Source organism: Pempheris klunzingeri, chromosome 15, assembly GCF_042242105.1.
Source record: "Pempheris klunzingeri isolate RE-2024b chromosome 15, fPemKlu1.hap1, whole genome shotgun sequence".
Lineage (NCBI taxonomy): Eukaryota > Metazoa > Chordata > Actinopteri > Acropomatiformes > Pempheridae > Pempheris > Pempheris klunzingeri.
Window position 1 is genome coordinate 1,577,192 of NC_092026.1, and position 12,044 is coordinate 1,589,235.

Below are 12,044 nucleotides of genomic sequence, written 5' to 3' on the forward strand. Positions count from 1 at the left end.
AATCCTCCTCCTGAGTGTGGAGTCAGTTCACAGCAGAAGAAGAGAATATTCTCCAGGTGTGTGACAACCTGGTTTCTGAAGAACTGGAGTTACTCCTCATCACGGAGCCGGTTTGTGGGGACTGTGATGTCTGACTGGCTGCTCTCTGCCTGTGAACGCACCTTCAGCTGAGGCCCTTCCGCATCCCGCGCGCTGCTCTGGTGCTGAAGGTGTGCGCGCGCGCGCGCGCGTGCGTTAGGGGCGTGGAGGTGGAGGGGAGTGTTGCATCCTCTCACGTGACCAGCAGGCTGCCTGTCCTCGCTCCTCAGTCCGGATCTCTTTGTTGTGGTTGCAGCTGCTGCTTCTCTCTTTACGCGCCGCGTCCCGGAGCTTCGAGCCGCTTCGTCACCGCGCGGAAAACCAGCCGGAGCGCCGCGACCAGCAGGCAGGAAGCCCCGCAGGTACAGGCGGCGTCAGACCGAGCTGCTGCAGGAGACGCGGAGCTTCGGTGCGGCGGAAGGACGGATGGCGAGAATGCTGCCGCTGCCTCCTCTGCTCCCCCCCTGGACAAACCGGACCGCCTCCGACGCTTCCTGAACGCGGAATCAAGCGAGGAGCTCTCTGCACATTCCTCCATCTTCACCAGAAGACTTGTGCCCCCCCCCTGCTCTCTCCAGCCTTCAGCTCCTGTCAGCGGGACGCTCTCTCCGGGATCCAAACCGTCCGCAGCTCTTCACCTGCGCGGAGGAGGACTGGTGTGTCCGCAGGTTGGATCATCTCCATCACCATGGTGTCGGGCCCTGGGAGGTGTCCCGGCGGGGCTCTCCGGTACCTGCTGTCCGCCTGCCTGCTGTCCCTGCTGCTCTACCTGCCGGAGGCTCGGGCGTCCTACTACCCCCAGAGCGGGGAGTGCAAAGGCAAAGGGAAGGACTGCACAGGTAGGAGCCCCCGCACCCCCACGGCAGCACAAGCTTGCTTATAACGCTGACAAATCAGCGCGTGGTCCCCGCAGCGCTGCACGAGCCATCGGTGTGGGGGGGCCGAGACGTCCCCGTGAGGACCGGGGGGGGTCTGAGAGTTTGTGGTGACCTTTTGCACGTCATGAGGCAGCAGAGGGTCTAATTGTAGAGGCTGTTCTGAGCTCTCAGGTGTCTGCTTCATGCTCCTGCCAGGAATCAATATTATGGCAGTAACATGAGTATTGGCACTGATAGGAGGCGTCTTAACCCCCCCCCCCCATCACAGGCATGTTTTCCATCAGTGGGCTCATTATGCAGCTTGTAGGTTTATTATCAGCCCTGTTGTCATGCCGGAGGGATCAGCAGCAGCACCGACTGGTCAGTCAGTCATCAATAAGCTCTATTCTAACAGTTGGTGATCGATTCTTCCTTCTTAAAGGTGTTTAGCAGTAAAGCTTCCAGCTTCCTGTCTGCTTCTCTTTCTGTCTTTACTGGTCTTCATTCAGCCTCTCTGCAGGTTTTGGCTCCTGGTCAGTGAATCCACTCTGAAACCTGCAGAACATCAAATTACAAATGAACTCAGCAAGATTCACATTAAATATACAGGCAGACAGACAGGCAGGCAGACAGACAGGCAGACAGACAGACAGGCAGACAGACAGACAGGCAGGGAGACAGACAGGCAGACAGACAGACAGGCCAAAGGAGTGCTGTAAAAACCTCACTTTGGGTTTGAGATCATTTTAAAGTGAAGACAAACACTGAGAGGCGGCACAATCATCAGGCTGATCTGATCACTCATCATGGGGGGAAACGTCCGTCCGTCCGTCCGTCTGTCTGTCTGTCTGTCTGTCTGTCTGCCTGTCTGTCTGTCTGCCTGCCTGCCTGCCTGCCTGTCTGCCTGCCTGTCTGCCTGCCTGTCTGTCCTTCAGTCCGTCTGTCCTTGCACAGTGAGCCGTGCTCCACATCACTGAGGATCTTTACTGTGATTCAGGTCTCCGTGCTGCCTTCCTCACAGCAGAGCTCAGATGGGGGGGGGGGGGTTTGGTGTTTTCCAGGTTTGGGTTCTGAGCCTGAAACTGCTCGAAGGTCTAATTGTGCTCATTTAATAAAACGCTACATGAGTCAATAGCTAGTTTTTTTTTTTAGATGAGGACATGAAATATGAGGGGGGGGGTGGAATTGATTGGAGAATGTTTAATTTACCACAGCAGCCTCAGGGTGCTGGAAAGCCTGGAAAATGCACCTTGAAAGTGCTTAGAAAGGGCTTGAGCTTGACTTGATGGAGCTGAAGCTGTGTTAGCTGAGCTCAGGGTGCTTTGTTAAACCTGTTTACTGCAGTGAGTACAGCTTCACATTCCCACAGATCAACGACTCTGGTTTCCCATATTTGTTTAAAAAGTCGGCATGAGCAGGGACTTTTTTGGCCACTTGGGGGCTGCAGAAACAAGCTGTGAACTCAACACGGACTTATTATCACGTCCAGCCGATGAGTCTTTCCTCTCTTTTAGTCTGTCTGGACTGTTTTTGCTTTGTGTTCTCACGTAAAAGACTCTGAGTGAAGAGCTGAACCAGCTGGGACATAAGAGGTTTATTACCAAGTAGATTATCGAGCAGTTTGCCTTTGTGTCGGAGCGTCACGGTGAAAAATACACCGAGTAAGAGAAGATACAGGCACCACAAAAGTCACCAAGTCACTGATATAAAATCTCTGTGCAGTGTTTAAACTGTGGAGGGAGCTCTGGAAATGTTCGCTGTATGAATATAGAATATGCTCATGATAGATGTTTATTCACGTCTTCATCTGTCTTGGACAAAATATTGAAGGACAATAAGCGTCACAATTGTGGTATTAGTCCTTTAAAAACAGGCCATGCGTACCTTTTCTTTTTAAAACTGATAAACCGTGTGTTGGGAGCCTCTACGGGCAGATCACTTAATGTTTCTGAGCTTGGCTCCTGCATTAATATCTAATATTCATAAATTCATTATAGTGTTGTTCTGTTCTTCCTCTTTTGCTTTTATTAAATATTGAAGAGAAAAAAGCAGCAGCCATGTAAATGAGTGTTAGCTGTCACTCTGTGTGGAATAACCCGCCTCTGCCATGTTTTATTAATGAAGCGCTGAATTGCCTTTTCTTGTGCCGCTCACATTGTTTACGTTGAGAAATGGAGCGTTTTGCCGGCAGATGAGCGTCCGCGAAGCTGATCTCTGCTCTCCGACAGAGGCCCGACACTCCGGAGCACAATGCAAATACTCTGCAGAGGCAAATGAAAATGTTCCGAGTCACTAACCAAACCAAACACCTTGGTTCTCAGCACAGAAGGCCTGGTCCACGCGCCGGCCGCCCCGTGCATAACAATCACCTTGTTGCACTGTACGGAGCCTTGATACCAGATAATTGACTGCTCTGCTTTCAAAGCTGGTGGAGCTCAGAAGGCAGAAGAAAGAGACGCTTTCACAGTCGCAGGAGAAGCAGAACAAAATGGCTTGTGGCGCTTTGTTGGAAGCAGCAGGTCTGAGGGGAAAATACAGCCCTGGAGAAGCATCAAGCATTTATAGCAAACCGTTATTCACTGCTATGATGTTCGTACTGTAAAACTGTGTGCAGAGGCTACGAGCTCCTGAGAGGACAAAGTTTGAGTTTATTTCTTCTCCCATCTTTAAATGATAAATCTGGTATTTTTAAACCTAAATATTTTGTATTTTTTTATGACGTGATCCTTTGGGACAACTGCACCTGATCACAGCAGGTCCACTAAAAGAGCTTGTTTGATCCACTGACAGGCTCAGAGTGTTATTCTAAGTGTGTGACAGCATCATGGAAAGGATCCCTACAGAGAGAGACCTGGAAGATCCTTTTGGTTTAACCACAAACAGCACACACACCAGACTACATTCACTAAAACAGGGATTTTAGAGAACAGGACACAGGAGCTGCTTCTCTCCTTCAGTTAGTTTGTTTGTGTTATTGTGTGACTTTGGTGTTATAAAGGGTTAGTTTGGACCCAACGCAATATTAATATAACGCACAATAACACAAACACACTAATGATTTTATGCAGAGGTAGACCAGCAACTCCAAGGTAAAATTTCAGCTTTTGTCAATGGAGTCTGGTGGCTTTGAATAGTGTGATACATCATATGAAAAAATAGATTGATATATGGATAGATTGTTATTCTAAGTGTATGACAGCATCATGGAAAGGATCCCTACAGAGAGAGACCTGGGAGATCCTTTTGGTTTAACCACAAACAGCACACACACCAGACTACATTCACTAAAACAGGGATTTTAGAGAACAGGACACAGGAGCTGCTGCTCTGCTGCTGCCTCCATTACCATTAAGTATGGCCCTGGTTTAAAAATACTGGGGTCATCCCAGAAAATGTAAATCTGGTCGAAGATCCAACCAGCAGAGCTAATTTAAAGGACTAGGCTGCTGTTGTTCTATTAGTCTGTGGTTCACTAATTCCTACTAAATATTATATAATCTCCAAAAACACCTCACAAACATCTAGTTTCATGTCTTGTTCTAACCAAACAGGCAGGAGGAACAGGTCCAGGTCTCTCTGGTTGGGGACTATTTTCAGCGGTGGATGGATCCACATTTGATGCTCTAGTGTGTGTTTGTGGCAGCTGCACAGTGTGTGTGTGTTCATGGAGATGAAGGAACGCGTCCTTTTATGTGTGTTTGATAGTTTGTGGACAACAGTGGAGCTCTAGCGGCCTTCAGAGGAACCGCAGCGCTCACGTCTTTATTTTAATGAGGCCTCTGCAGTCAGAGGGTTCATTTTAAAAAGCACATCTTTGGTCAGTGGAGTTTCAGACGTGTCATCACAGGAGTTTAGAATAAGACGAGCCGGACAACAACCCCCCCGAGTCAGAGTCTAAAACATTAATGTTAACATGTTGGCAGCTGCTTCACAGATTCAGATCAGCCGTGTGTTTTCTTCTCATGTCAGCTGGTGCAGCTCTGTCCTCCACACGCTCAAGATTTAGGAGTCGTTTTGTGGCTCAAACGGCTGCCTTCTTACGAGCCGAGACGTGGGAAAGCTTTTCTGGAGGCACCCTGCGTGCTCCCTCTCTGTATCTGCTGCTGTAACGTCTCGGCCGGCTTGTTGCATCCAGCCGTAAATCGCCCACTGATGTGATGGATGAGCCGGCAGAGCTCTGGACCATCAACACTGGGATGATGCTGCTAAAATATGAGGTTTCTTCAGTTGAGTCTGGTTGAGCTCGTGTGATGCTCCAGTCTGAGGGTGTTTACTTTTTAAAGGTGTTCATGAACACCCTAAACATCACGCACCAGCGTCAGTCTGAATGATGCTTCCGGGGAACGTCCTGGTTTCTGTGCTGACGTGGCCGTTTTCCCCGTTTTTATACAGACGGCTCGGTGAAGCATCAGGGTGAAGCGGCCGACCACGTGTGAGCTCCATCACTGCACGTAGATTTAAAAAACACTGTTTTCACAAACGAGGCCACCTGCAGCTCGTGCAGTGAGCCGGAGACATTGATCTCTACAGGAGCTGATTTTACTGGGTCTGAATTTCCCAAATGAGAAACCTCAACAGACGGATCAATGAGGGAAACGCAGTGTGTTCATGGTATCGGCTGCGTTCGCTGGATTAATGGAGTCACACAGCCGACACGAACAGCTCTGTTGGGCTCTGAGAGGAGTTTAGCCGGATATCACGTGATGCTTACTGCAGTTTGAGGCTCGGACAGGTGCAGAAAGGCTGATCTGAATGTGCTCAGATTTAGAAGAACAGGCTTGAAATTCTCGTTGTTTTAATATAATAATTGTTATATGATTTGATAGTTGGAGAGACGAGTTGGTTTGAGTATATTTAATGTAACACAGCTGGAAGGTGTTGGGAAACCTTGAAAACGCACCTTTGAAAAGTGCTTGAATTTGATGTGGAAGGTGTAGGACCCCTGCGGTGTGTTTGTATCTGGGAGGCGTGGAGGTGGAGGTGGTTCCTGCTGCCACCATCAATATCGCCGGTCGACAGCAGCAGCATCCATCCAGTCGCTGTCTGAAAACACTGTCGTCTGATCATGTGTGGCATTCAGAGCTGGTGGACGGTGATGCTCTACCTGAGCAGGTGTAAAGGTGCAGAGAGCCCGGACGCCTCGGCAGGTACGGGGTGCTGCTTTCTGCTGTGATGTCACCTGAAAACGTGCCTGCAGGGTGAATCTGAAGCAGCTGTTGTGGCACAGAGGCGGAAACGAGAGAGGGTTTCTAATTAATACCAGTCAGCTGTTCCTGCTCAGTGTGGACGGAGGTGTTTCACTGAGTCACCTGACGCTCCAGCATCTAAAGTGTCTCCTCTCTCCGTTCAAGCCGCTCTCCCTCGGCTGCTGGAGCACGCTCAGTGGCTCGTACGTGTGCTCCCACCCCACCGTCGCGCCGTCTATTGGAGGAAAGTGTGATTAAGTATTCAGCAGAAGCTCCGACATCAACAGAGCTGCAGATGAATATCGATGTTGTGTCGGCGCTGCTTACACTTCACATGCAGGCCGTTTAGCTGAAGCCCCCGTCCAGAGCAGCTGATGATGAGGAGGAGGTGGAGGTGGAGGTGTGATAATCAGTGGTGCAAAGTAACTAAGTACATTTAGTGAGTCCCTGCTCCTGTGTGAGCAGCTGAAACAGGCCTCAGTAATATCATTAGATCCAATAATAGAACTCTATGATCCAGAAACAGGCCGTGCTGCATGACGAGTGTGTCACAGTAGATCTTCATGCTTTCATACTTTTGTACTCACTTTTGAATGCAGGACTAATATTTGACATAGTGGTATTGATTCATTCTGTATCATCTTCAGGTTCTGAGGTTCTTTAGAGGTTCTTTAGAGGTTCTCTACTGGATGGTCAGCTTAGTTTAGTGTAGTTGGGGAAAGGTTTTCATTTGATAAACGTGCTCTGCACCTTTAAAGATGATATTTAGCACCAGAAGTGGTTCCTTTCACTGTTATTTAGTGTAAAACAGTATAAAGTCAATAGATCCCTTTTTAATGGACGCATGTGTTCAGTCTTGTCTCTGATATGAAGTTTGACTTATTTACTGTATTATTCCACTTACTAGATGGAAGCGTCCACAAAAAGCCAGCTGAGGCTCAAATCTCTTATTTGTTGACAGTTTTTGTCAAAGATCTAGTTGATGGAGTTTGATATTGACTGCTGAAGCATCATTAACACGTCCTGTGTCCTGTGGCACAAACTTCATATAACTTCATTATGTTCTCTCCAATCAGTAAAGATCCCACTGACCGTCTGGGGGGGGTCTGCCGGCCTCCGGGTGAAGCCGTGTGCGCCGTGACGCTGTTTAACAGGCGTTTGATTCCTCGTAATGGAGCAGAAACAAACAGATGATAAACGACACAATGTTCTGTCTGCTCTCTGAGAAAAACAACCAAAATATCCATTTATTGAGAAGCCAGCCGACAGGAGCAGACACGGCGGCATTAATCATGTTTTTGGCTCGGGGAAGATGATGCCACCCCCGGGTTTTTCCATCAGGCGGTCTCAAGTGTTTCCATGCAGACGCTGCTGATTGACGACACTCCTGCTCCTGTAATCAACTCCAGGACGTGCGGCGGATTATTAGACACACCGTTTGGTTTTTGATGCGTCTGAACCTCATGAAAACAGTTTGGTTTGGTTTCTCTGTGTGTTCCTGTCAGACACATCAGGAGGACACATGCTGCTCTTCAAGTGTGTTTTTACTGTCTGGTTTTCACTTTTCAAAACTAGTCTGTCCACGTTATTTCTGTCCACATGGGACATCTAACAATGCTGAATGTGTTGAACACTGGAGGAGAGTTTGTTTTTTTATCCTAAAACATTAAAGAATGAAGCTGCTGCTGCTCTTTAATGAAGAAAAACACTTGTTTGGTTGCTTTATCTGGACGGCAGGTTTGTTTTCATCAGAACAATATTCTAATATTATGTCATAATATAATAGAGACAAGATTAGAGACAATCTGTCATGTTGAAGGTGAGCGCAGCCTATGTACCCCCCCCCCCCCCCCCCCCCCCCGTCTGTCTTCTCACCTGATCGTTTGGCTTCTGCTTTTGGATCATTCAGCTCCTGGTATGGATTCTGCCCCGTTAGGACAAACTAAAGGAGGAAGTGATGGATAAAAGCACTTGTGTTCAGACATGAGAGGCTCCTGGTGCTCCTGGTGCTCCTGGTGCTCCGGGTGCTCCGGGTGCTCCTGGTGCTCCTGGTGCTCCTGGTGCTCCGGGTGCTCCTGGTGCTCCTGGTGCTCCTGGTGCTCCTGGTGCTCCGGGTGCTCCTGGAGAACCCGACTGTTTCAGTCAGGAGAGGATTGTCTGATGTTCAGCTCAGGTGTTTCTCTCCCACACAGTTATTGCAAACGTCTCCTTGATGAACTCGTGTCGTTCCCTCTCCTCATAACTGTTTCTGCTGCCTTAAAAAGAAAAGCTGGTTTGTCTTATTGTTCAATACGATTTCATTTTCTCAGATAAGAATCTGCCTCGATCCACAGTCACTCCAGCTGAGCCCCCTCCGCTGTGTTCACGGCCTGGTTAGAAGTGTGTAACAGGTTAAAGAGAGAACTCACTGCTGATGTTTGAGACTCTGTAACGCTGAGGGATGTTACCCAGAGTCTCTGTTCAGTCTGAGTCCAGAAGATAAAGTGTGTTTATATCTGTTGTCCTCCCCCGTGGAGACTGTCCACTCCTGCGTCTCAGCCAAGGACGTCCCCCCCCCCCCCTCGTCTTCGTCGCCGGAGGCCGTGAGGTGTCGGTGCTTCTGTTTGATCTCCTGACTCGCCATCACTACTGTGACTGACAGGAAGTCGGTGAGACCTCCGCCTGCATCTCTTCAGTCTGCTTCTCCAGTTTTAGCCTCATAATTTACAACGAAGAGGCCGTTTGACAGTTTGTGTCTCTCTGCTGTTTCAACACGACGGCGCCCCCTGTGCCAAAAACATTTGCCCTGAACTCAACCCCATCCGGCACCTCTGGGATGAAGGTTAACCCTCACGGAGAGCCAGACCCGATCAGCTCCTGTGGGATCTAATTCTGGCAGCAGGTTCGACATGTGCGGTGGGAAGAGAGGAAGCAGGAGGGGGGAGGCTGGGACGCTGCCTGTCCACACACTTCTGGCCATTTAGTGGAAAATATTAGGATGAAAATATGAGCTGTGTTTTGGTCCGAATCAGCTGGCTCCTGAAAAAGAGGGAGATGGATTCTGAAGTGGTTTATTTGAACCTGGAGGATTAAACGCCGTGTGAAGTCGAGATGAGAACACACCGACGACCTGCTCGCTTATTTTGAGGCCCCACAGATGAAAACCAGGCGCAGAGTGTGTTTGACACATCAGATATCTTCAGGGCCAGATCGGATCAACCTCAGGAAGGTTTTCCACCGCTGTCGGTTCTCTTCTCCCGCTGGGAGGGAACCATCCATCAGTTTTGCCGGCTGCGTTTAGGGCAAAGCAATTATCGGCAGCGCTACGGGGTGACAGACGCTTTTAATTGTCTTTCGTGAGGCAAAAGGAGGTGTTTGTCAGCTGGCTGGATGTGGACTCTGTACGTCTGCTGGGGTTCTGGGAGAGTAATTAAGCCTGGAGGATAAAACGCAGCGTAAAGTCGAGGTGGAGCTGCAGCCGCTTGTTGTCGTGTCGCTGACGTGCAGCAGGTTGAGTGTTTTTGATCAGAATCACTTGAAAGAATGTCTGAATGTTCACGACGGGACGGGACTTCTCAAACACAGTAGTTATCCTCCGTGCAGCACAGCATGTGAGGAGCTCTGGAGTCTGTCTGGATGTCTGTCCTTTGACTTTACAGCCTTTTGACAACAACACATCGACTTCACACTCGGAGGGTACATCGCTGACCACCCGAGGAAGCGCGATGTCAAGTGTGAAGTCAATAGGAGGAGCGCTTCTCAGAGAAAACTGCAAGCAGGACTTGTGGAGACCAATCAGCTCCCTGCCAATGGGCACGCAGGCTGAGCACACATGCCCCCCCGACAACGGCGTAAACAGCAACAGTGAACAGGCAGTGCAGCCACGTCACACATCACCTGCATCCCACTTTTACTGTTTGTTTTGGGCTGAAAACTTGGTTTTATGGTTTCATGATTAAAGTCAGAATTAGTTTAAGGGTAAGAGGACGTGGAATTAATGTTCTCCGTGGGAAGACAGGGATGTGCTGTCGTCAGAGAGCAAATCAATGAATTTTACGGCCTGTGGCTGCATATATTTTCACATATATCACATGTGAAACGTACGGCATAAATTTCTCATTTAAAATTGCTCATCAAACAGTATTTTCCATGTAATAAATTCTCTGCTGCATCAGTTTTTTTCTTCTCTAACACTTAATATCTTTTCACTTGACTGTGAATATTTCAGTCACATTAACAGAGCGCACACGTCCAGAAGCGGTGTGATGTATAAATCCATTTAATTATCATTTTTATGCACAATGAAAAGAGATTTGATCTTTAGTGAGACTTTTTAAGCAGTGCGCTACGATGAATAGCTGATTTTTAATGTTGTGGGTGTTCATAGTTTATGTTTAGGACGGACCGTCGTCATTTTCATGAATTCATGGATGAATCAAATTGAACCCAGAACCTGCAGAAAAGACTGAAAAATGGGTTTTTAAAGATAGATTTTTTTATTTTGGTGGAAAAGAATCTCCCCCAAACCTCCCAGTTTGACGGCTTGTGGAGGAGCTGAGAGAAGAAGCTCTTGGAACAGTCACGTTCTGTAAAACGGGGAACCACAGAACGCGTTCTTGTGTCCGTGGACGTCCGTCAGCCTCCACACGTGATGCTGCTCTGACTCGCAGCTCTCTGGTGACGACGCCCCGTTGTTCTCCGGCTCTCCTCCGTCGCCCCGCAGCGTCGGCTCTCGGCCGCCGCCAAACTCTGATGTTTGCACTTCAAACGGGTCTAATCTTATTCAGCCTCGGCCTCAGATCAAGTTCACCGGCGAAATGTAAATCTCCCCGCCGTCCGAGCGCAGGTGTGAACGTGTGATTGATTCGACTCTTTGATCTCTCTCTCCTTGGCTCAGATTATTTTCAGGGTGAGTCTGTGTGAGCAACGGGATCCCTCACTTCCTCTTTTCTCCCCACTGCCACCAGTCAGAGGTCAGGGGTCAGGGGTCAGGGTCGGCCATAGAATAGCACCACTGGCACTTTGTTAACCACCAGAGACTGTGATCATGTCATAGTAAAAGATACAAACAGCTGATGTACAAATAAATCCTTCACTTCATCTTATTATTATTGTATTTAAGTGTTTACAAAGACGTTTAATCTCATTTGGATGATTGGTCGTCGCTCTAACCTGGAGCTATAATGACAGACAGGATGTCTGATGACAAACCTGCGGCTCATTTGTTCACATGTTGAACACGAAGCAGCATGAAGCTCGTCTGATCTCGGCGGTTTAGTCCAGTCTGTGTTGAAGCTGAACGTTTCCTTCTGCTGAAGCTTGTCCTCCGTCTCCGTGAGCATTTTCAGCGTCACTCGATAACGTGGGAGTAATTACAGAAAGGTCTGAGCAGGGAGCGGAAACGCTGCAGCTCCTCTCAGGTGTTGGTGACGACGTCGTCCTTCCATATGAAGCGAAGAGACGTGGACGTGGCCTCCAGCAGACATCAGACTAAACACAAAGAGGACATCTTCCTGGTGTTGGGACAAACATGGCCCCCGTGTCCCGGCCGCACCAGACGCTCTGTCATCCGCTCGCGTCGGTTTAATCTTCAGCGCGTTTGGGCGTCACACCAAAGGAACAATTAAGATTTGGCGACAACCTCCACCCCCTCGCTGACAAAATTAAAGTGATTTCTGTGACATTGGCTGAATGTGGGGGCTGCCAATTATGCGAGGTAATACTGCACGCGTCGATGGCTCCGTAGATTAGGCGTGAATGACAGGTTTATGAAGGCAGGGAAGTTGCGGAGGCCCCATTTGTCAGATTTGGAGCGGCTGGGCCTGCTGCCTGATTAAAGATATAGGGCTCATCAAAATGCTAAATACAAGGGTGGTGATTTAGCATCGCTCTGCACGTCAGGACACACTGAGCAGCCGGAGTGTTTCCAATCTGTGGGGAGCCA

General features: G+C 48.8%; 1 protein-coding gene across 1 annotated transcript in view; it reads left to right on the forward strand.

The window, feature by feature from the left end:
- The first annotated feature begins 766 nt into the window (after nt 1–766).
- The window catches only part of tmeff1a (transmembrane protein with EGF-like and two follistatin-like domains 1a), a 65,594-nt gene continuing 54,316 nt past the window's right edge, over nt 767–12,044 (forward strand). Inside the window, exon 1 of the mRNA XM_070844626.1 lies at nt 767–917. Coding sequence (XP_070700727.1) covers nt 767–917 — 151 coding nt within the window. The remainder of the gene's footprint in view (nt 918–12,044) is intronic.